This window comes from Hypomesus nipponensis, chromosome 18 (genome assembly GCF_054491055.1).
Source record: "Hypomesus nipponensis isolate SF chromosome 18, ASM5449105v1, whole genome shotgun sequence".
Taxonomy (NCBI): Eukaryota; Metazoa; Chordata; class Actinopteri; order Osmeriformes; family Osmeridae; genus Hypomesus; species Hypomesus nipponensis.
The window spans coordinates 17,381,876-17,406,596 of record NC_140378.1 but is presented as its reverse complement, the minus strand read 5'-3'; the positions used below and the strand labels follow the sequence as shown (position 1 = coordinate 17,406,596).

Genomic DNA, 24,721 nt, shown 5'->3' with positions numbered 1-24,721 from the left:
GTTCAATCCCCACTTGGTGGGCTGCAGTTATAAAGATCCTACTGCCACTTTAAAACTGTTGCATTAGGGCAGTTTGATGATAAAATGTATTTCTGGGTTCAGATGAAGTACATAATTCAGGCCAGAGGTTGAATTTTCGGTCAGTTATTGTGAATTGACAGTTCCATTCCCCTCTGCTAATTCTGACCGTTTTGTGGATGTTAGTTTTAATGATTAACCGAATTTACTCTTCTGCCTTCTGCGTGTGTCTATATGGTTGGCTATAATTCTGAAGACGTGTTTTGGAAAGAGGAAGGGAGAGGGTCTTGAGAGTGTAGTAGACTAGATAGTCTGTGATTACCGCCGCATCCTTTGGTTGGCCGTCTGCACTTCTGAGCCAGTACCCCTCACGCTCTAAGCTCCCCTGTTTCAGCCACACAGGCCGCGAGGGAGGTGGAGTGAACACAGCTCGAGCTGCACCAGCGCTGATTAGGTGCCCGGTCGAGCGAGCGAGAGAGAGAGAGGGCGAGCGAGCGAGAGAGAGCAACCTCAGCTAAGCGCACCGCTCTGCTCCCTACGGAATGACTCGGAGCTAACTTTCCTTTTTAAACTTTACATGTTGCGATTTAGACGGCTAAACTTTAAATGCTAATAAGTAATATTGATCATTGGCAAAGGCAGGCTTTTTTCGTGGTTGATTTTGAAACTTTAAAGTAGTTTTTCAGCCGTTTTTTTGCAGTCGCTCATTAAACCGTAGAGCACAGGTGACGATGGCGAGGGAACCGGTGCTGGGGACGTTGTTCCCGGCTGGCGACAGCCGCACGAGGGCTGTTATGCGCCTGTTTCTGGTCCTACCACTGATGTGCTGTGTATCAGCACAGGAGCTCCCGACTAATGGTGTGAACGGTTACAGCTTACACCCTCCATACTTCAACTTGGCTGAAGGCACAAAAATCACCGCCACCGCAACCTGCGGGGAGGACAACACAAGGACGATACAGGACTTGTACTGCAAACTGGTTGGGGGGCCCGTTTTCGGAGAACCGAGTCAAACCATCCAGGTGGGTAATCTCTGTCTGGGTGTATCTCAAAGGTTGTTATTGGTCCAAGCTATTTATGTTGTGATAAAAAATATATATTGTGAATGTTTTTGATTGCCAAATTCTGCCACTTGCAGTTCGAAACAGCCGGCGGATTCTGGCCCACCTGTCCCCGCATTCCACAAAACGACTGATCCGTGCAGTGCAGTGCGTGCGTTAGTTTTGACAGTTTTACAGAGTTGTAAGCCGACGTAGTTTTTTACTAAACCATGGGTTACTGAGAAAGAAAAATGGAGGTTATAGTTCCCACGGCTGGGCACGACGGTGCTTGTTGGCAAGTTAGTGAAATGTGCAAACATTGTAAAATAGTAAAATGTTGGGCCCGAAGCTACATTTCATGAGGGATTTTCCACTGAGGAATGTCAGGCATTCTGTGGGACCAGAGGTGGGACATGACCTCGAGCGCGGCTGGCAGTGGAGGGGGACTGGAGTGTGCGACACGGGCAGCGGGTGAGAAGTATCTGGAAAAAGTAGACAACCTAGGCCTACATGAATAATCAAAATACACTATTACAACTTAACAGAAACGTGTGTGAGCATATTCTTGCCTGACAGGGGTCTTAACATTGGCACACCATGTAGCTGGCAAAGCGGAAATGAAAAGTAATCAAAGAAACACATTTAACCTCCTAAGATAGAGAAAACCAATGACGCGTGATGAGAATAGACCACATAAACTTCTGCCTTCATGGGGTGTGTGTGCAGTCAATTTTGCTGCCATGGTGATCAAGCAAAGTTGCTGTGAAGAGAGCTGAACGACTATGGATAGACAATTGAAATTAGATTTCAACTCACAAACACACACACACACACACACACACACACACACACACACACACACACACACACATGTGCAGACACACACACCACAGTTGGGCCTCCCTAATCCCTTTTTATTGCCTGACAGACATGCGCGTGTGTGTTATCATTAATTAAAAACAGCAGGGTGGAGAGAAGTGAAGTAGAAGAGTTTTAGCTAGGACCCGACCTCCTTTCCTCCCTCCGGCCTCCATCCTTCACTCCCTGTCTCCTGTAGAAGTTCTTCGACAGCCTCCTCTCTATGCCAGACTTCTCCCTGCCAGCCATGACGTCACATCACTCCCCCTCTCTCTGCGGACATGGCTGGATGACATGCCGTTGATGTATGGATTTCATGTAAAGACAGAGAGAAGGAAGGAAGGAGAGATTACATGGAGGAGCAGGTGGTGTGCAATCGCTCTGGCCTCTGCTCGCCAGGCCTGGCTGGGGTCTGGAGAGAGGGCAGACTGTGGAGGCCTCTCTGATCCAATCAGATTTTATTGACCGAGAAACTGCACTGTTTACTGCTTAGTACTCTATGACTAATTACCGACCCTTCAATACTTATAGCTTCCCCCGACTATTGTCAAGGAACAGCTCTTTCTTTGCGGAAGATTACGAAGGCCTGTTGACCGTTGATCCGATATTAATAGTGTCGAGATAAAACACATCATTAACCAAAGTGCACGATCAACAGCATAACAGCAGCCGGCACGCGGGAAAAAGTCTGCAGTCGGCACATTCCTTGTCTTTGTGCTGTGAGTTGAGGGCGCTCCTTGAGCTCACCCAGCTAGCAAACACCCCTGAGTAGGGAAAGGAGGCAAAGGTCAGGAGTCTTTATCCTGACTTCAAGGTGGCCTCAGAGAGAGGGAGAGAAAAGAGAGAGGTTGGGATGGAGAGAGGGGGGGAGAGAGAGAAAGAAAGAAACTGAAATAGGAAGAAAGAGAGAGGGTTAGAGTGAGAGGAAGAGAGTGTGTGACAGAAAGGAAGAGAGAGAGCGAGAGAGACAGACAGAGAGAGAGAGACAGAGAGAGAGAGACAGAGAGAGAGAGACAGAGAGAGAGAGACAGAGAGACAGAGACAGAGAGAGAGAGAGAGACAGAGAGAGAGAGAGAGAGACAGAGAGAGAGACAGAGAGAGAGAGACAGAGAGAGAGAGACAGAGGTCAAGAAGTGGGAGTTTGACCTCTGTAGCCGCTGGCGTTGGGTTTCTGAACCTGTCCCCTTGTTCAGGTTAAGCTTACATAAACCACACTCATTTTTCCTGCAAGAGTGAAACGATCTTGTGAACCTCAAGGTGACTGAAGGAATATTTTCTCCCTGCCGTTTAAACAGACATGTTAAGTCCACTTTCCACTCTGTCAGTTAAATGATAAGGATATGTGTGTTAAAAAAGATAAAAGATAAACTACAACTATGACAACTTGGGTCTGGGTAAAGTCGACACGTGTATGTTGAGATTGAGTATATTTGTGTGTAAAATATTAAAGTGTGATATCTCTTTAAATCTGTGCACTGCATGGATGCAGTGTAACCTGAGTGTCTATGGCAATAATTGACAATCTGTTGTCTGACACACTGTGTGTGTCTGTGTGTCTGTGTGTGTGTGCCTCAGGGCCAGTACTGTGACATCTGTGCCATGGGGGACAGTGACCGCGCCCACCCCATCACCAACGCCATAGACGGGACAGAGCGCTGGTGGCAGAGCCCGCCCCTCTCCCGGAGCACCGAGTACAACGAGGTCAACGTCACCCTGGACCTGGGACAGGTGAGCCCCCCCCACCCACCCACACACACACACACACACACAGACACACACACATACACACACACACCCCTCCTACACACACACACACACACATACACCCCTCCTACACACACACACACACATACACCCCTCCTACACACACACACACACACACACCCCTCCTACACACACACACACCCCTCCTACACACACACACACACACACACACACACACACACACACACACACACCCCTCCTACACACACACACACACACACACACACACACACACACACACACACACACACACCCCTCCTACACACACACACACACACACCCCTCCTACACACACACACACACACACACACACACACCCCTCCTACACACACACACACACACACACACACACCCCTCCTACACACACACACACCCCTCCTACACACACACACACACACACACACACACACACACACACACCCCTCCCACCCTGGCTGTGTCTGGCCGTGTCATTGTGTTGTCTGTGTACTGTGCTGTACCTGCTGCTACCTGATCCAGCTCACACACTCTTGTTCTGTGGTGAGACACATCCTGGTTTGGCCTCCTGGCTCTGCTCTGGAGTGTCAGGTTTACGTATATTTAAACATTCGAGGTAGCACGTTCTGGAGAGAAGAACGACAACAACATCTTTAGGATCACTGTCAAGGTTTCAAGTTCAGTTTTACACACACTGAGCTTTTGTCTGTGATCATGTGGAGCTGCTCACCTCAGTGTGAAACACCTGAGGAGGGGCTCTCCTCCCCTTCTCCCTGTTCGCTATTTCAATGGGAGTCAACCCTGCTGGGTTCAGGGTGTGGTGCCTGGCTGTAAAGGTGAAGCCAGCTGTGTTAGGCTGTGTTAGGCTGTGTTAGGCTGTGTTAGGCTGTGTTAGGCAGTGTTAGGCTGTGTTAGGCTGTGTTAGGCTGTGTTAGGCTGTGTTAGGCTGTGTTAGGCTGTGTTAGGCTGTGTTGGGCTGTGTTAGGTGGTGTTAGGTTGTGTTAGACTGTGTAAGGTGGTGTTAGGCTGTGTAAGGTGGTGTTAGGCTGTGTTGGGCTGTGTTGGGCTGTGTTAAAATGTGTTAGGCGGTGTTAGGCGGTGTTAGGCCATTAGGCTGTGTTAGGTTGTGTTGGGCTGTGTTAGGCTGTGTTAGGCTGTGTTAGGCTGTGTTAGGCTGTGTTAGGCGGTGTGTCTCAGCAGATTTAGACCTGTTAGTGTTAGCAGTGGTGTGTTTACTCTAACTGCTGAGGAGGAGAAAGGGGAACGGTCCCTTTTTTCACACAGATCACATCTAATGCCTCCCCTCCTCCCTCCCCTCCTCTCCTCTCTTCCTCCCTCTTCTCCTCTCTTCCTCCCTCCTCTCCTCTCTTCCACCCTTTTCTCCTATCCTCTCTTCCTCCCTTTTCCTCTCTTCCTCCCTCCTCTCCTATCCTCTCTTCCTCCCTCTTCTCCTCTCTTCCTCCCTCCTCTCCTCTCCTCTCTTCCTACCTCCTCTCCCCCTCCTCACCGTCGTCTGACAGACGTTCTCTTGTCTCTGGGTATTTTATATCCATGTGTGCTTAGTGTCACCAAGAATGCCAGACGCATGGAGAACACAAAGGAGAGCAGGGTCTTTCAGAAGGACAGGAGAGGAGACTAATTAACCCTGGACTACCTTGCATGGACTGCCTTGCAATGCAGTTCGAGAGAACTGTCTCTTTAAGACAGGAGTTTGTGTGTGCGTGTGTGTGACGGTGGGGTCTTGCAGGCCCCCCCAGGGGGTACGAGAGAGAGAGAGATTGGAATGTTAGTTAACCTGATCTCCGTCTCAACCTGCTCAGGTAGACTAGCTTCCGCCCTCTCCCCCTCCCCTTTTATCCATATCCTCCGTCTCTCTCCCTAGCCTCCCTCACTAGCCTCCTAGCCCCTCTAACTAGCTTCCTAGCCTCTCAGCCCCAATCCTTCATCTCCTAGCCTCACTCCCTAGTCTCCTATCCTCTCTTCCTAGCATCCTTGCTCCTCTCCCTAGCCTCTTGGTCCTTCCTTCGAGGCTTTCTCCCAGCCCAGTATCCTAGCCTCTACTCCAACCTCTGCCCTAGCCTCTACTCCAACCTCTGCCCTAGCCTCTACTCCAACCTCTGCCCTAGACCCGTGCGTGGAACTGTAGGAGTTAGTCATCACAGTTTTGTTTGGGGGGGGAAAAAACTTTTAAGAATGTAGAGATAACTTTAAATAAATCCATGTTGACATAACTGCATAAATAAAGCCTTGAGATGGAATTCAAGGTTGGGATTTCAATGTCTTGGAAGTTGTGAACTGAACAGGAACAAAGGACAGATTCCGACCTCCCACCTGCAGTGGATCAGGGTAGTTAGGCATCCAGCAGACATTTCTCTTCTCTACCAGTCTGACTATCTACCCTGAAGCTGCCTGGCCAGTGTTGATGGATCATATCTCAGAAGGGTCGACCTTCAGAAATGCTCCACAACTTACCTCAGCATCACTCATCCACTTTATCTCTCTGTCTCTATCTCTCTGTTTGTTTTAGCTGCACACAGTTGCACGAGAGAGGAGGGGAGGTTAGGGAGAGAGAGAGGGGGGGTGAGGGGTGGGGAAGGTGAGGGAGAGGGAGAGGGAGAGGGAGGGGAGGGGGGGTGAGGGTAGGAGGTGTGGAGGGGATGTGGGAGGGTGGGGGGTGGGTATGTGAGAGAAAGTGAGAGAGAGAGGAAGATACAGTGAATGAGCCAGAGACCTGCGGGGTCAACTGTTGCAGCAAACTGAGAACTCTGCAACAGGACAGGGAGAGACGGGTGGGGGCTCACTAAGAGGGGCTAGTTGAGGTTACCGTGGTGATGGTTTCCTCCAGCTGCCCCCCTCCCCCTCCCCCATCGCCCGGGCCCAGAACACCCCTCTCAGTCACACTCTGTTGAAGTGGCAGCATTGTGCACCATGTGTAGCAGCAGGCACAGCGCCAACGCGCACCCAACCCTGGTCGGAACTCCACACATCCTGCTATTGATGCACTCCCATTACTGTGTGTGTGTATATATATATATATATTCGCACATATACATACACACATATATATGTATATCTACACACTGTGGGCCAGGTCAGATGGCCAGGGCGTTACAGCAGAGAGGACAGGCTCTGCTGCTAAACACACAGTGACCAGGAATCACATGGTAACTGTGTGTGTGTGTGTTGTCATCCTATCTTTATGTATATCTGTCCTCTCTCTCTCTCTCTCTCTCTCTCTCTCTCTCTCTCTCTCTCTCTCTCTCTCTCTCTCTCTCTCTATGTTTTTCTCTTTTTCTCTCCTTGGAGTAGAAGACCTACAAAGACAGTACTGTAGAGGAGAATGACAAGATGGTGTTGGAAAAGTAGGATACATGAGGGACATCTCTGTTGACTCATATATCTCTGTCTCCCCTCTCTCTCTCTCTCTCTCTCTCTCTCTCCCCCTCTCTCTCTCTATCTCTCTATCTCTCTCCCCCTCTCTCTCTCTATCTCTCTCCCCTCTAACTAGCAATTTATTCCCACTATGTGGTCACCACTTCTCTGGAGCTATCTCTCTATCTCTTTTTCTTTCCCCTCTGAGTCAGTGTTGTGGTGAACATGTCTACCCACCACCTTTCATCTCTTTATCTCTCTATCCCGTCATCGCTCTCAGTCAGCCATTAAGTCGCTCCCCTCTCTGTCTCACTTTGTTGGAGAGAACTTGTCTGATAGCTGTCTACTTCTCGACGTGATGTCATACATAAATCACACACACTGACACACACACACACACATTACGTTACACTAAGTGCCCAGGAATAAGGACACAGAGGGAGAGAGGGAGTGAGGGAAATGAAGCATAACACAGAAAGAGAGACAGAATGCATGAGGGAGGGAGAGAGAAGAGGGCGGGAGGTGGGGAGGTGGGGAAACCGAAAAAGAAAGACCGAAATGTTGCCTGTCCTTAATAGGAGAGCTAGCATCCTGGATGTCTGACAGGGAGAGAGGGAGGGAGAGGAGAGGGGGGAGACAGAGGGCTGCATGAAAGGAGGACCTCCTGTTAAGTAGAGGAGAGAGAGACAGCAAAGCCTAGATGATGATGTACTGGGGGAGGGAGAGAGGGAGAGAGGGAGAGGGAGGGAGGGGGAAGACTGGTCAGATATGGGCCTGAGCGATTTCTGAGGGTGTTTTCTCTGGTGGGCAGCAGGCCTGGTGTTGCCGTGGTGATGTATTCAAGTACCCCTTACATTAAAACTTCCATGGAAAATGCTCTTACAAAAGGACCGCATTTAGTAACTGTTTGGTCGCCCAAAGCCTTGATTTTCTGTGTGTGTGTTCAGACAATGGCTAGACTTCTTGACACTTGAGGAACAGCAGGGACCCTGGTCCAGGGAAGGACCAGTCAGGTCACATGATCGATCTGTCATTCCCTACCATCCTGCTGAATGGTCTCTCCTCCATCATTCCCCCTGTCATCCCAATCCTCATCTATCCCTCCTCTCCTTCTCTCCTCCTTCCTCTGTTTCTCTCCCTCCTCCTGTCCTCTCTCCTTCTCTCCTGTCCTCTCTCCTTCTCTCCTGTCCTCTCTCCCTCCTCCTGTCCTCTCTCCTTCTCTCCTCTCTCTCCCTCCTCCTGTCCTCTCTCCTTCTCTCCTCCCTCCTCCTTTCCTCTCTCCTTCTCTCCTCTCTCCTCCCTCCTCCTGTCCTCTCTCCTTCTCTCCTCTCTCTCCCTCCTCCTGTCCTCTCTCCTTCTCTCCTCCCTCCTCCTTTCCTCTCTCCTTCTCTCCTCTCTTTCTCTCCCTCCTCCTGTCCTCTCTCCTTTTCTCCTCCCTCCTCCTTTCCTCTCTCCTTCTTTCCTCTCTCTCCCTCCTCCTTTCCTCTCTCCTTCTCTCCTCTCTCTCCCTCCTCCTGTCCTCTCTCCTCTCCTCCCCTCTCCTCTTCTCTCCTCTCCTCTCCCTCCTCCTGTCCTTTCTCCTTTTCTCCTCCCTCCTCCTTTCCTCTCTCCTTCTCTCCTCTCTCTCCTTCCTCCTTTCCTCTCTCCTTATCTCCTCTCTTTCCCTCCTCCTGTCCTCTCTCCTTCTCTCCTCCCTCCTCCTTTCCTCTCTCCTTCTCCCCTCTCTCCTCCCTCCTCATGTCCTCTCTCCTTCTCTCCTCTCTCTCCCTCCTCCTGTCCTCTCTCTTTCTCTCCTCCCTCCTCCTTTCCTCTCTCCTTCTCTCCTCTCTTTCTCTCCCTCCTCCTGTCCTCTCTCCTTCTCTCCTGTCCTCTCTCCCTCCTCCTGTCCTCTCTCCTTCTCTCCTCCCTCCTCCTTTCCTCTCTCCTTCTCTCCTCTCTCCTCCCTCCTCCTGTCCTCTCTCCTTCTCTCCTCTCTCTCCCTCCTCCTGTCCTCTCTCCTCTCTCTCCCTCCTCCTGTCCTTCTGAATCCGATCCAAGCTCATGGTTCTCTCCTGGAAGCCTGGAGGAGAGAGGGAGTGAAGCACAGAGAAGAAGAGGAGGACAGAGAGAGGAAGGGAGAGATCAAAGGAAAAAGGGAAAGGGGTCAGCGAGGGCAGAGGAAGGAAAAGAAGGCTTCCTGCTGGGAAAAGGGCAAGAAGAGTGCAGTCATGTTCTTACTTTGATTGAAATGTCAAAATGACATTTTTGTGTATGTGTGTGTTAGTGTGTAGCTTTATTGAATTGTTCAGTGTCTAGTGGTAAGTAGGTACTTACATATGTCAAATGGTTAAACTCTGCTGTCCTACATGAGCTTGTGTTGGGGTGTGTTTTTGTGCATGTGTTATGTGGATGCATGTGTGTTTGTGTGTGGGGTGTCTTTAGCTTAAGAGCAGAGCAAACACCAGCCATTGATAGACCTGTTGCATTCTCCTGCCCACTTCCTCAATGTTGACCCTCCTCTCTGTTCTCAAGCCCTCCCTTCACAAGGGCTGACCGAAGGGGGGGGTCTGCCAAAACCCCGCTCCTGCTGTGGTGTGTGTGTGTGTGTGTGTTTGCGTGCGTGCGCCTGGTCACACCCGACGGGTCTCCGCTGAAGCTGCCTAAGGGTCAAGGTTCAACAGGCTTTTTCTTCCTCTGAACCTGCGGGCCTCCGACTACACACACACACACACACACACACAAAGTGACCGACAGCAGTAGCACCCTTGCACTTTTCCACCCAAGCTTTATCTCTCTACTCTTATCGTGAGACGTGAGACAGCTTCAGGGTCACATTGAGTTTCCGCCACTCCCTGTGCAGATAAAGAGAGAAAAAAGAAAGAAATTTTAAAGTTGTTTGAACTGGAGTAGCAGATAGATAGGTGAATGGGCATGGGAGGGAGAGAGAAAGAGAGGAGAGGAAGAAAGAAGAAGAGGACGTTATGTTTTAGGAGTAATATATTCGTGCTCCTCAGTGCTTGTGAAGACTTGTCCTCTGCTCCCCTTTTGGACAACATGCACGAACACACACACACACACACACACACACACACACACACACACACACACACACACACACATGCAGGCATCTTCCCGGACTCCACTTTATATCCCACCCATGCTAGGAATAGCCTGATGCTAATGCATCCCATCATAATCAAACAATGACTTCATTCTGCGCAGAAAGGGAGGAGACGAGACGTAAATACAGTCTGACCCTCCAAGTGCTCTCTCATCCCCCTCCCGTTACCGCGCTGTGTGACGACACAGCCGAGCGTATCAGATGGGGCTCAGTGCGTGGAGGAACAGTCCATGTACAGTATCTCCATTTGTCTCTCAACTTGTACACTCTGGCCTTGTGTCCTTTTCAAAATGGCCGCCGTGTTGACAGTTGGCCTCGCTCTGCATTCCGTGTTCCCTGGAACTCCTACACGTCAGTCGTTTTCCCCTCGGAATACAGAGACACCTGGGAATGTGATCATGAAGGATGGGGGGGGGGGGGATCAAATTTGTGTTGGGGAAGAAGAATAAAGGAGGGGTAAAGAAAGAAGGTGGAGGTTTTAGTTAATGTGATGGCAAATATTGGTTTTTGCCAGGTCAACATGAGCTCAGGCTGTTGTTTGAGCTCTCTGCCTGTCTTTCTTTCATCAATGGACGTCTGGGTTGAACAGGGGAGGGGATGGGAGGGGAGAGCTGCTGGGACATGTACAGGAGAGCCTCATCAGCCTCCTTCCCTCAATGGCTGTGGGCCTTACGGTGGAGCCTGGGGCCTGGGTGTGGGAAGAGGCCTGGGTCTGGGACCTGGGTCTGGGGTCTGGGGTATGGGGCCTGGGTCTGGGACCTGGGTCTGGGGTCTGGGGTATGGGGCCTGGGTCTGGGGCCTGGGTCTGGGGCCTGGGGCCTGGGGCCTGGGTCTGGGGCCTGTGGTCTCGGGCCTGGGGCCTGGGGTCTGGGCCTGGGGTCTAGGGCCTGGGGCCTGGGGTCTAGGGTCTGGGGCCTGGGCCTGGGGTCTAGGGCCTAGGTCTGGGGTCTGGGGCCTGGGTCTGGGGCCTGGGGTCTGGGGTCTGGGGCCTGGGTCTGGGGTCTGGGGTCTGGGGTCTGGGGTCTGGGGTCTGGGGTCTGGGGTCTGGGGCCAGAGTCTGGGTTCTGGGGTCTGGGTCTAGGGCCTGGGCCTGTGTTTGAGGCTCGGAGACGTAAAAAGGAGAAGAAAGAGAGGGGTGCAGAGAGAGAGACAGAGGAGAGCGGGGAGGATGAGAGGAGAAGAGACGAGAGCCCAACAGACTGTGTGTTTTCCCATCGTTATGTCATAAACCTGAGAATAGGACTGGGGTGGGTGGGGAGGTGTGTGTGTTTTGGGGGCGGGGTGGTGGGAGGGGCTTGTGGGGCGGCAGCAGAGGAGCAGACAGGTCAGGGGTCAAACTGTCTCGCCGTGGAGCATGCCCATTATAGTCCTTGTAAACAGCATCACACACAGCGACCGTTTCCCAGACACAGGGGACATAGTGTACCATGTCAACAAAGAGATCTTTCCCACAGATGAAGCTTGAACATGTAGCTCTGACTGATGTTGCTTTGGGTATTCATGGCCCAATAACAAAGCTGTGAGTCTGGGTCAGATGTACTTGAAAAGGTGCATTGCCCCCCCCCCCCCACCCCCTCTCTCCACCTCCACCAGCTTCTAACGGTGTACAGACGGTTCTGTCAACGCTGAAGAGAACCCTGTTTGTTGTTCCTGCGTTGCTGTCCACCAAAGGGATGGTGTCCTTCAGGTGTAAACAGCGTTCTGTTCTAGAACCCTCCTCCCCTCCAAGCTTCTTAGAACGGCACACAAAGGGGTTCAGATTGGCTGAGCACGAGCTGTTGTTGTGCTCTCAGAGGTCTTTAAGTGGCTGACTAGTTGCTCTAACAAGCCTCTAATGGGGCTGGATTAGGCCTAGGAGAGGTGGGGGGGGGCTGGGGGTGTTCATTGGATACGCCTGACAGAAAAGTCCTCATTGAAATCCCCTCACAGTATGACTACGAAATGCTCCAGGGGAGTGGTGTGTGTGGGTGTGTGAGGAGGCAGGGCGGGGGGGGGGGTGTAAAATGGTAACTGGTGTGTATTTGTGAGTGTTTGCGCTTGCTTTGGAATTGTTGGTTTATGCATATGTGTGAGTGAGTGTGTGTGTGTGTGTGAGGATGTGTGCGTGTCAGCAGATTGTGTTGTATGTGCTTTGTGTGCTCTGGTCTGGTCTGGTCTGGTTCGGTCTGGTTTGGCTGGGTCTGGTCTGGGCTGTTGGTGCTGTACCATCGCGTGTGTGTGTGTCTGTGTGTGTGTGTGTCAGAAGGTCAGCATGTTGTGTTTGGTGATTAGATGCCTCGTTAAGATTCCTCAGGGGGGGAGAGAGGAGCTCACCCACACAAGACCTTCATGGACACCGCACTCCTCTTCCGCTCTCTCCCTCTCCCTCTGCCTCTCTCTCTGCCTCTCTCTCTGCCTCTCTCTCTGCCTCTCCCTCTGCCTCTCTCTCTGCCTCTCTCTCCTCTCTCTCCCTCTGCCTCTCCCTCTGCCTCTCCCTCTGCCTCTCTCTCTGCCTCTCTCTCTGCCTCTCTCTCTGCCTCTCCCTCTGCCTCTCCCTCTGCCTCTCTCTCTGCCTCTCTCTCCTCTCTCTCCCTCTGCCTCTCCCTCTGCCTCTCTCTCTGCCTCTCTCTCCTCTCTCTCTCTCTCTCTGCCTCTCCCTCTGCGTCTCTCTCTGCCTCTCCCTCTGCCTCTCCCTCTGCCTCTCTCTCTGCCTCTGCCTCTCCCTCTGCCTCTGCCTCTCCCTCTGCCTCTCTCTCTGCCTCTCCCTTCATCTCTCTCCCAATGTTTTTTCTTTCATCCTCTCGGCTGATACTCTTTCCATTGCAGCTAATGAGAAGAAGAGTTATTCTCTGGGATTATACATGTTCCTATATTGAGAAATGCATAAAAGTTTTAGAGAGAAAACAAGTGTGCTTGTACATGTGTGTGCGCACGTGCGTGTGTGTGTGTGTGTGTGAGACGGGAGCCAGATGGTCCAGGCCACAGATAACACAGCCAGGCAGACAGATAGGAACACTATCTAATTAGACAGTAGAGCATCTGGAAGGCACACACACACACACACACACACACACACACACATAGAAGGATCCCAAAGCTAGTGTTCCTGAGGCAGGGGGGGTCGGGGAGCTTAGAGAAGACAGGAACAAGAGAGGAGGTGAGAGTAATTCCTTTAGGAATTCCTAAATCCTCTAATTCTGGACACACACATACCTTTCCTAGTCCCATACCTCTGGAGCTGGCATCTGTTATTGTACTGAGCTGTTATAATCGGCATCCCCAGAGCCTTGTAATTACCCTAACAAAACACACACACACACACCTGAGACGATGTGCCCCCACAGGGTCCTCAGGAAGCGGACCACAGACCTGCACGGGGCCTGGTTCCACACCTGAGACTGAGTGACAGAGAAGTGTGTGTCTGCGTGTGTGTGTGGATATGCGTGTTATCTGACATGTGAGCTTAGAGTTGCTTCTCCTCTGGCTCCTTTAGTCTCGGTCAGGTGTGTGTGTGTGTGTGTGCCACATCTTTCAGTGCGGGCCTCTTGTACACCCTCTTCTCCTCAAATCTCTCTTGGGCCTCATTGAACTCTCCCTTATCCCCCTTCCCTCTCTCCCTCCTGCTCTGCCTCATCTCTCAGAGACAAGTCATAATTTATCCCATGAGGCATTGCTTTCCCCTCTCTCGTCTCCTTCTCCTGTCATCCCTCTCCTCTCCCACCCCTCCCCTCCCCCCCCTGCCCTCCCCTCCCTTCCTCACCTCTCCTCACCCCTCTTCTCCTCCCCTCTCCTCACCCCTCGTCTCCTCCCCTCTCCTCACCCTGGCCCCTGCTCTTGCCCTGACTCGTTTCCTCAGTAGCGTGTGTCTGAATGGATTCTCTCTGTCAGGGCTCCTCTCTGTCATCAGCCAAAGTCTGAGATGGTTCTGACAGACCAGAACAACCCCAGCCTCCCCTCGTCTCTCTCAGCCTCCCCCACTCGCCTCCCCCCCCCCCGTCTCCCCCCCGTCTCCCCAGCCTGAGTGGGGGGGTGGTAGTGAGAGGGTAGGAACTGCCAGTACAGAGCTCCTGCAAGAGGGACGCAGCTGCCATCCTGGCACGGCATCACTTGATCTGTCTGAAGGGGGCTGGATTACTCACTCACTCACACACTCACACACACTCACACACACACACTCACACACACACACTGGCTTCTTCTATCTTTCTCACTCACACACACACACTCATACACACACACACAGACACACACACACACTGGCTTCTTCTATCTTTTTCACTCACACACACACACTCATACACACACACACACACACATACAGACACACACACACACACACTGGCTTCTTCTATCTTTCTCTCTCACACATACACAGATACACACACACACACACACACACACACACACACAGTATAGCACATGTTGACCTAAACCGTTTCACAAGCGGTCCCACGGCTTGACAACCATTTCCTGTTTCTGCAGGTTTTTCTCTCCTCTCCTCTCTTTCTCTCCCTCCTGCTCCTTTCCTCTGCTCTCCTCTCCTCAATACACACTATCTCCACACTGTTTCACAATCTCCTCAGATCTGCAGGATGCATTGCCCCCCACCCCCGCCTCCCCCCAGACGCCTTGAGATAAGCCGGCCCGTCCTTCAGGCCTCGCAGGCTCCTGGAAGGATTCACTGCAGGAGCGGGGGGGTGTAGACCCCCACCACCCACTCAACATCTGTCAGGGAGAGAGGTGTCACGACATGTCTGTTCTAGCCGACCAGCCTGCTGTTAGGAGCCCCACACTGTGTGACAGGGCGGGGGCAGAGAGGGAGAAGCAGAGGGAGGGAGAGAAAGAATGGCGGAAAAGAATGAATGAAGGAAGAGGATAACCGTACGTTTAAAAACGATACTATTACCATCTTACTGGCTGTTGTTGTCTGTCAAAGTTTTGTTGATGTCATAAAAAGGGAGATAGAGAGAGAAACAGAGATAGAGAGAGAAAAGAGAGAAGGAAGAGAGTTGGTGGGGACAGTGAGTGTGAGGGGTATTGAAATACTCCTCATGTTTTCTCTGTGACATGAACACTGAACAGCCCCCATGTGACCCCCCCCCCCACCATTTCCTTCCGTCCCTTCAGTATCTAGTATCTCAAGGGACTCTGTGACACCCCCCAGGCCCCATCGCGGACCCCAACCCCCCCTCTCCCTTTCTTCCTCCGGAAGGTTCTGTCATTCTCACTGCCCTCTAGGTTTCTCTCCACCTACTCTCCTTCATCCCACTCTTCATCTGTATATCCTGGTCTCTCCTCCTCTCTCCCCCCCCTCATCCCCTCCTCTTTTCTCCCCTCCCCTCCTCTCTCCCCCCCCTCATCCCCTCCTCTCTTCTCCCCTCCCCTCCTCTCCCCCCCTCCTCTCTTCTCCCCTCCCCTCCTCTCCCCCCCTCCTCTCTTCTCCCCTCCCCTCCTCTCCCCCCTCCTCTCTTCTCCCCTCCTCTCCTCCTCTTTTCTCCCCCTCATCCCCTCATGCCCTCATCCCCTCTGCATTCACTGTCCTAGGGCCATAGGCTTCCATGCTTATCTCCATGGCTACCTTGGTCAGGAATTCAGCACACACATGCACTTGCACACACACACACACACACACACACGCACACACACACACAGGAATGTGTACAATTATTAAACCAGAAGGCTATTTGTTCTCCAGGGCCCACGTTTATTGGGCGGCCTTACACAAAGCACAGGTAGGAAGACAAGTTAGTCAGTCACAGAAAGTTGGTCTTACTGGGTGAACGTTACCTAAACGCTTTGAGGAGCAAATTCCATGAATACCTGTAGTGATGTATGGATGGAACATTAACCATACATGCGTACTTCATACTGGTGATGGGGCCCCTCTGTGTGTGTGTGTGTGTGTGTGTGTGTGTGTGTGTGTGTGAGGGAGGGAGGGAGGGATGCAGGTGCATACTAGGTGAAAGTGAAGATCATTAAAACACCAGCATACAGTACATTATCTGTCTGTTTCACTCTCTCTCTCTTTCTCTCTCTCTCTCTCTCTCTCTCTCTCTCTCTCTCTCTCTCTCTCTCTCTCTCTCTCTCCATACATCTCTCTCTCTCTGTCTGTATGTCTCTCTTTCTGTCTTTCTTATTTCTATCTCTCACTCAATCTCCCCGACAGAATACACACCCGCCGCCTGTCACCACGGAAACACCATTTTGATTGATGGGTCCCAGGTCCATTCAGACGGCCTGACCCCGAGGCTCAGTAATCCATAAATACTGGGCCAGTGTAGTCGCTGGAGCCACAGGGGAGGCAGCAGGACCTGTTGTCTCCGTTCTCTGGGAAGTAGACCTCCCCACTGGGGCCTGGAGACAGACGGGCGAGACAGAGGGAGAGAGACAGAGAAAGAGAGAGATAGGGAGAGAGAGAGAGAGGGAGAGAGACACACAGAGAGAGAGACAGGGAGAGAGAGGGAGAGAGAGAGAGAGAGAGAGAGACAGGGAGAGAGGGAGAGAGAGAGATAGAGAGACAGGGAGAGAGAGGGAGAGAGAGAGAGAGAGAGAGAGAGGGGAGAAACATACCCAATGCAAACCCAAATGAGGGTTCTTTAACGTGGATGATGGGATGAAGGAAAGGACCCCTTCAGTGATGGAGAAAGGAAGATGTACACACACACACACACACACACTCCCTAACCCTGACCTTAGCCCCTCCGCTGCGTCTTTCAACAGGTTCCACAGACGTGTCTTTGTTCGGCGCATTCTGACATGTAGCATTCCTCTGTGATGTAGTAGTTGTAAGGGAGGGGATTGTGTGTGTGTGTGTGTGTGTTTGTGTAAGGGGGTCCCACAGGGAGGTCTATAGAGTATATGGTGTTGTCATCATCATTGACAGAGAGCTGTCACAGAGAGGAAGTGTAGAGATCAGAGACTGATCTCACTGACTGATCTCACTGACTGACTGCTAGACAGCCTCAACTACCTGCCCTGCAGTCCTGAGAGAGACAATAACTATCTCACTGGGGAGGGATCCAAACAGTCAAGTCTTGATAAGCAGAACCGGTCCTCACCACAGTTCCCTGGAGAACACATAGGTGCTTGAGACTGGGATCTGGCCTTTGATACAACCAGAGAAGCAGGAGTTTCCCAACAGAGTGAATCTACAAACAGACAACACATAGTCTCACTCATACTCACAGTCTATACTTAGACTACACACACAGTCTACATGGATTAGTTAGTTGTCGGAGGGACAGTTTTGTCGGATGGAGTGTTGATGTTGAGATTGCGTGTGTGTGCGCGTGTACGCGTGCGTGTGTATACTGTGTGCATGCGTGTGATGACAGACCATTGTGAAGTCACACCCCAGTCAACCGCTGTAACCAGATCGTCTGTCCCCCCCGGCAACAGACTCTTTGATTAGAGTGCAGAGGGACAGCATCTGGCGGACGTTAAGCGACCAATGAGTGAAGACATTAACTTGAGGAACCATGACATGTTGACACTGGATACCTCAGCGTTGGCTCTGGAGCTTCCAGTGGACTCTCACAGGTCTCTGGTGGTCGTCGGATCGCTGATGTCACACCACGGTTCCGAGCAGGAACGTGATGGCACACAGGGATTGTGGGATGATGATCTCTCTCTCCTCTGTCTCTCTTCCTGTTTTCTTTCCAGATGCCTCCCGTGGTGTTGCAGTTTTGTTTTACTGAACTGCAAAGGATATTTGTTGAAATTATTAAAAATATATTTTGTTATGTGTCTCTCTCCCCCTCCTGTCTCTCTCTCTCTCTCTTTCTCTCTCTCTCTCTCTCTCTCTCTCTCTCTCTCTCTCTCTCTCTCTCTCTCTCTCTCTCTCTCACTCTCTCTCTCTCTCTCTCTCTCTCTCTCTCTCTCTCTCTCTCTCTCTCTCTCTCTCTCTCTCTCTCTCTCTCTCCTGCACTCAGCTCTTCCATGTGGCCTATGTTCTCATCAAGTTCGCCAACTCTCCTCGCCCGGACCTCTGGGTTCTGGAACGATCCATTGACTTTGGACAAACCTATCAGCCATGGCAGTTCTTCGCCTGTGAGTACACACTCAAGCACACACACAACCAACACAACCCCCAAATTATTATTGTGTCTCAACGTTCGATGACAACATGCTGAGATACAGCGCGGTGTTGAGACTGTAACATTCCTTCCCACACAACTGTGTTTTTGCCTGATATTTACGTCAGTTTGTGGTGACCTAGCTGCTTGTGTGTGGATCAGAATGTTTGTACTATGGAACAGCCCTGGAGGCAGGAGTAGGGGGGGTGGGGCGGTGTGTGTGGGGGGTTAGGGTTAGGGGGACGGGTAAGGGGGACAGGTGGTGATGGAGGGGAAGGTGGGGGGGGGCGGTCTTCTTCACACCAAGGAGCTGTCAATCCAGGTGGGACGGTGGAACATTCCGGGCATTTCTGCCAGCCCACCTCAGTGAGGCAGGCAGGCACAGGCAAGATCAGCTTGGAAATGGGGGGGGGGGGAGGAGAGGAGAGGAGGGGCAGGGTGTGGGAGGAGAGGAGATGGTAGTAGAGAAGAGGAGAGGGGATGGTAAGAGAGGAGAGGGGTTGGAGGAAAGAGGAGAGGGTTAGGGGGAGAGAGAGGAGGTTAGGAAAGGGGGGAAGGTTGAAGGGAAAGAGAGAAGGCCTCAGCCATGACCTCGACTACATGACTACACGTAACGTCGGCTCCAGCTATGACACCCTTCACAGTACTGTACTTTCAGCAGTGTAGGAATCACCTGTCAGGCAGATCTGTTGTGATCCTTTGAATGTCCTTTTCTGTCTTTTGAGGCTTTTTACAAACCATATCTTACAAATAACACAATATATATCCAGGATTAATTATTTTACTAATACTAAACTTTGGATGTTCTGAGAGAGCATTAGTGTGTGTGTATGTGTGTGTGTGTGTGTTGGCAGATGGTTTAAGTCAGACAGATAGAGACAGAGCAGGAGCAGATAGCAGAGGTTGACCCCCAGACGGAGTACTTCTCTGATCTACCATCTCTGTCATCCGTCAAGGTTATGTCCGCGTGTGTGTATCCTGTGTGCATACAGTATGTGTGCTTTCTTGTGTCCTCTTGTGTGTGTGTGTGCGTGCTTGTGGGTTTGTGTGTGCAAAAGTGTGCAAGCTCAGTAGTAAAAAGTAACGCAGAGCAAATGAGTGTCGACTTGGGGCCCATAAATCCTCTGAGGGACAAGCAGCAGCTGCTACCCTTCCTGAGAGAGGCTGGAGGCAGGAGGCAGGAGGGTTGCTTCCTGAGAGAGGCTGGAGGCAGGAGGCAGGAGGGTTGCTTCCTGAGAGAGACTGGAGGCAGGAGGCAGGAGGGTTCCTTCCTGAGAGAGGCTGGAGGCAGGAGGCAGGAGGGTTCCTTCCTGAGAGAGGCTGGAGGCAGGAGGCAGGAGGGTTCCCTCCAGCTCCTCAGCGTCTAACGGAACATCGAGAGACATTCACACAGAACCCTCAGAATGTCCCGGAACGCCACCTCCCAGTCAGGCTGGGCAAGGAGCTGGAGGAAGGGAAAGATAGAGCATAGAGATACACAGAGAGAGATAGTGAGATAAAGAGATCGCAGATGTGAGAACAGATATTACAGTAAAGTCCCCAATAGGAATGTCGAGTTTTACTAGGTGTAGCCTGTCTCTCTGCATGCTCCTGTCTCTCTGACTCTTCCTGTCTCTCCAGTATACCCACCGGTTTACTGCTGCACTGTGTGACTAACACCCCCTCCAGCCCCAGCTCCAGCCCAGACTCCCACAGGCCCTGCCTGCCTGGGGCTTGTCTGCCTGGGGCTTGGCAGCTCATCTGAGGGCTGGCAGGCTGGGAGGCTGGCTGGCTGAACGTCTGTGTTCTGTGTGCGTTGTAGCTTCCAAGAGAGACTGCATCGAGCGATTCGGGCAACGCACCATCGAACGCATCAACCACGACAACGACGTCATCTGCACCACGGAGTACTCTAGAATCGTTCCCCTGGAGAACGGAGAGGTATGGGACACACACACACTCTCACACACACACACACACACACTCTCACACACACACACTCTTACACACACACAGAGGGATGTTTTGTGTATGCGTGCTGACAGTGTGTCTTGGTGGTCAGGTGGTGGTGTCTCTGGTGAATGGACGACCAGGAGCCATGAACTTCTCCTACTCCCCAGTGCTGAGGGATTTCACCAAGGCCACCAACATCCGCCTGCGCTTCCTCCGCACCAACACCCTGCTGGGTCACCTGATGGGCAAGACCCTCCGAGACCCCACCGTCACACGCAGGGTACACACACACACACACACACACATGCAGGGTATGGACACACACGTGCACACACACACACACACACACAAACGTACAGCAGTGCTGCTTTAGTACTACCACAATACTGCTGTAGTACTTCTTCAATATGGCTTCAGTACTGCTTCAATACTGTTTTAGTACTGCCTCAATACTGCCTCAATACTGCATAAGTACTACCACAATACTGCTGTAGTACTTCTTCAACATGATTTCAGTCTTGCTTCAATACTGTTTTAGTACTGCATTAGTACTGCCTCAATACTGAATAAGTACTACCACAATACTGTTGTAGAACTTCCACAATACTGCTTCCGTACTGCCACAGTCCTGTCAGAGTACTAGCACGTTCTACACAGGTACTGTACAAACACCTGCAGCATTAGAACAGTACAGTGTGTTTGTCTGTGCAGTATTACTACAGTATCAAGGACATCAGCATCGGAGGACGGTGTGTGTGCAATGGACATGCAGAGGCCTGTAACAACAAGGACCCCAACGACCCCTACAAGTAAGACACACACCCACACACACAGACACACACAGACACAGACACACAGACACACACACACACACCCACACCCACACACACACACACACACATACACACACACACACACACAGACACAGACACACACAGACACAGACACAAACCCACACACACACACACACACACAGACACACACAGACACACACCCACACCCACACACACACACACACAGACACACACACACACAGACACAGACACACACACACACACACAGACACACACACACACTAATACACTTACCGCTAAGCAGACCCTTTCATCCATGCAGTACATACATTACATGGACTCTTCCTCTGTTTTATGGTTTCGGAGTTCCCCGGTTCCTTTCTGTGTGTGTGATAATGAGATCACATGCAACCGCTATCTGTCTCCTGCATCAGGGTGTAATGTTCTACTCCCCAGACCTCCCTGAAGAACCATTGTCATGCCTGCAGGGGTCTGGTGTGTGCTCGACTTACATGCCATCTTGTGTGTGTTTGTGTGCACAGGTGTGTTTGTCTGGGTTTGCCAAGTCACATTGAGCTGCGCATATACAGAATAAATAAATAGATGTGAATATACTGTGTATATATATATACACACACTATATTGCCAAAAGTATTCCTTCAGCTATTCAAATCATTGAATTCAGGTGCACAAAGCAAAGGCCAGAAAGACATGGATGAGCAAGCAGCAATAGGTGGGCCGACATCATATGAAATCCTGTGGTTTAAGAATGGGATGTCACTCACGTTCGTATGCGTGTGAAGGCAGACGAGAGAATACTTTTGGCAATATAGTGTATGTATGTGTACCGGTATATACAGTATTGTATGCTGTGTATACACATGTGTGTGTGTGTGTGTGTGTGTGTGTTCCGAGCCCTGTCTTAAAAGCCCCTCTTAGTCTGAGTAAGAGGTATAAAATGGTAAAAGTAAACAGAGTTAATAGATCGTAAAGATAACCCTCTGTCGAGGCTCTGCCCCTCTGGCTGGCATCTCACTGGAGCCTCCAGGACTGGATCTCCATGCTCCTCCCTGCTCGGAGCCCACAACATATCAGCCTGGAAACGTGATGATGTTGGCACCAGTCACGATCACAACACTGGCTGCATGCAAAACACACAGGGCTCTGTCACAACACAACTCAGGTGCACACCATAGACCCCCCAGGGAGGGAGAGGAGGAGGAGGAGATAGAGAGACAGACAGAGAGAGAGAGAGAGAGAGAGAGAGAGAGAGAGAGAGAGAGAGACAGAGAGAGAGAGAGAGAGAGAGAGAGACAGAGAGAGACAGAGAGAGAGAGACAGAGAGAGAGAGACAGAGAGAGACAGAGAGAGACAGAGAGAGAGAGACAGAGAGAGAGAGACAGAGAGAGAGAGACAGAGAGAGAGAGACAGAGAGAGAGAGACAGAGAGAGAGACAGAGAGAGAGACAGAGAGAGAGAGGGAAGGGGTAGAGATAAATAGAGCAAGAGAGGAAGGTGTAAGGTGATAGAGGCAATACTGAAAGAAAGCAAAGCTGGTTATTGTTATTGTAGTGTCTTTTCCACTCGAGCAAGATGTAACTTGTTGTACGTCACTATATACGATGTAAGTGTGATGTGTGTTTGTGTGTGTGCCGTATGTGCGCATTCCATATGACCTCATGATATTCCTGTCTTGAGGGTATTGCAGTGTTTTGGATAAGTGTCGGTCTCAGTTATAGAAAAGGAAGTGGGCTTGACTGTATGATGTATTTGATTATTCCTCCGGTGTGTGTGTGTGGGTGTAAATATGTGTCTGGAAGGTCAGTGTGTGTGTGAATGTTTGTGCGTCCTCCCTCCCTTCCAGCTCACCTCATCTTTCATTCAAAGGCCTGCGGGCTCTCCGGAGGATCGAGCTGGGCTACTATTACACTGTCACTCACATCCCCATCAATCTCCAACCACACACACACACACACACACACACACACACACACACACACACACTGCACAGTCCTGGTGGATGTCTCAACTTGTTAAAGCCCTTTCCTGAGGACATCAGTGCATTTGGTCTGTGAGTGTCTGGGCTGGACACCTACGGAAGAAGAGACAGGAAACGGATGGAGGGAGGGAGGGGGAGGGAGGGAGGGAGGGAGGGAGGGAGGGGAAGGGAGGGAGGGAGGGAGGGAGGGAGGGAGGGAGGGAGGGAGGGAGGGAGGGAGGGAGGGAGGGAGGGAGGGAGGGAGGGAGGGAGGGAGGGAGGGAGGGAGGGAGGGAGGGAGGGAGGGGAAGGGGAGGAATGACAAATGAAGACAGAGAGGGTATAAATCAAAGCCCAAGATATTACAAGGTTGAGAAATAGAGGGGAGAGAAAATCACAACATTAAGTGGAAAAATACTTCTAAACATTCTGACAGATTCTACTCCTGCTAGATCAGGTAAATTGAATTCTGTAAACTTGGCTTGGGCTTGGCATGTCTTCCTTTAAATCCCTTGTGACTAGATCTGGCCCAGCACATCTCCTGGCCGAGAGCCATTCAGCCGTGACCCAGACAGGTGTCTTGTGTCATATTTCTGGAATGTGTTCAGACTTTCCATGTTTTGTGTTGAGGCAGACTGACTTGCTGGACTGGAGCTGGAGCACTTAGTAAGCCATCCCTTCTTCCACATGACGGATGGTCTGTTCCACTGTCTTAACACCACACGCAGCATACCACTGCCTGGTGGAGGTACACATGCAGTCACTGACACTGGAGGAAACTAGCACTCTCTCCTGAGAGAGCTGAGAAGGGAGGGAGCGAAGGAGAAAGAGAGAGAGAAGGAGAAAGGGAGAGAGAGTGGAGGAGAGAGAGCGAGAGAGAAAGAGAAGGAGAAAGGGAGAGCGTGGAGGAGAAAGAAAGAGAGAGAGAGAAGGAGAGAGCACAGTAGAAGGAAGACAGGACAGAACAATATTATTCCAGGAGTCCAGTATGTTTCAGGTTCACCACCAAGGCTCTGGTCCACTGGGCCGTGGGTGTGGAGTCTCTCGACGTTTCTGACACATTTGGTTCCACTTGACTCAACTCTGTACAGGGATCAGACCAGCACAGGACTGTCTGGGATTCTCATTATCAAACAACAGGACTGCAAAAGTATATGTGTGTTTGTGCAGGTTCTTATGTCTACATTAATGCTGGATTCTCCTTGTACTTCTGTTGAGTAAGATAACACTTTCTTCATACCCAGGCAAGGGAATGTGGGTGGTACAGCCGTTGGGAGATATATTAGATAAACAGAGGAAAAATGCTGAATACAAAAATGTGTGTGTGTTTGTGTGGCTGCAGGACAGGTGTGTATATATGTCAATTTAACAAAATTCCATAGACAATCCTCTGTGTGAGCAGACAGGTGTGTGTGATGCGCAAGGGAGTGTTGTTTTTTAACATGTCCGCCCTCCAGAGAGAAGCCTTCGCAATCGGCTGCAATCCTGGCATTCTTCCCTGAGCGATAGCAGGCCTGAGCTCAGACTGAGCCAGGGTCTGGACCTCAGCATCACGGCAGAATGAAACATTTAATTTGTGACTCATTAGGAAGCTATTGACCTGATGGACTCATGGCCTGTGTTAAATGAGAGACACGTCAAGGCAGTTTAAACAGAAGTCCCGAGCCAGATATAACCATAAGCATCCATGACTGTATAACATCTATCAGATTGATATCCCTTTTTTCCGTTTCACAGTCGTATTTATCCAGAGCCCCTCAGAGTAGAGACAGTGCGTATATCTCCACTATGGGTGGCCCCAGTGGGAATCAAACCCTGACCCTGATTTGACATCTG

General features: G+C 51.1%; 1 protein-coding gene across 1 annotated transcript in view; it reads left to right on the top strand.

Moving 5' to 3' along the window:
- The first annotated feature begins 527 nt into the window (after positions 1 to 527).
- lama5 (laminin, alpha 5) overlaps positions 528 to 24,721 on the top strand; it is a 60,582-nt gene continuing 36,388 nt past the window's right edge. Inside the window, exons 1-6 of the mRNA XM_084681437.1 lie at positions 528 to 1,040; positions 3,492 to 3,644; positions 18,039 to 18,156; positions 19,984 to 20,102; positions 20,224 to 20,394; positions 20,826 to 20,923. Of these exons, the coding sequence (XP_084537563.1) occupies positions 750 to 1,040; positions 3,492 to 3,644; positions 18,039 to 18,156; positions 19,984 to 20,102; positions 20,224 to 20,394; positions 20,826 to 20,923 (950 nt within the window). The 5' untranslated portion in view covers positions 528 to 749. The remainder of the gene's footprint in view (positions 1,041 to 3,491; positions 3,645 to 18,038; positions 18,157 to 19,983; positions 20,103 to 20,223; positions 20,395 to 20,825; positions 20,924 to 24,721) is intronic.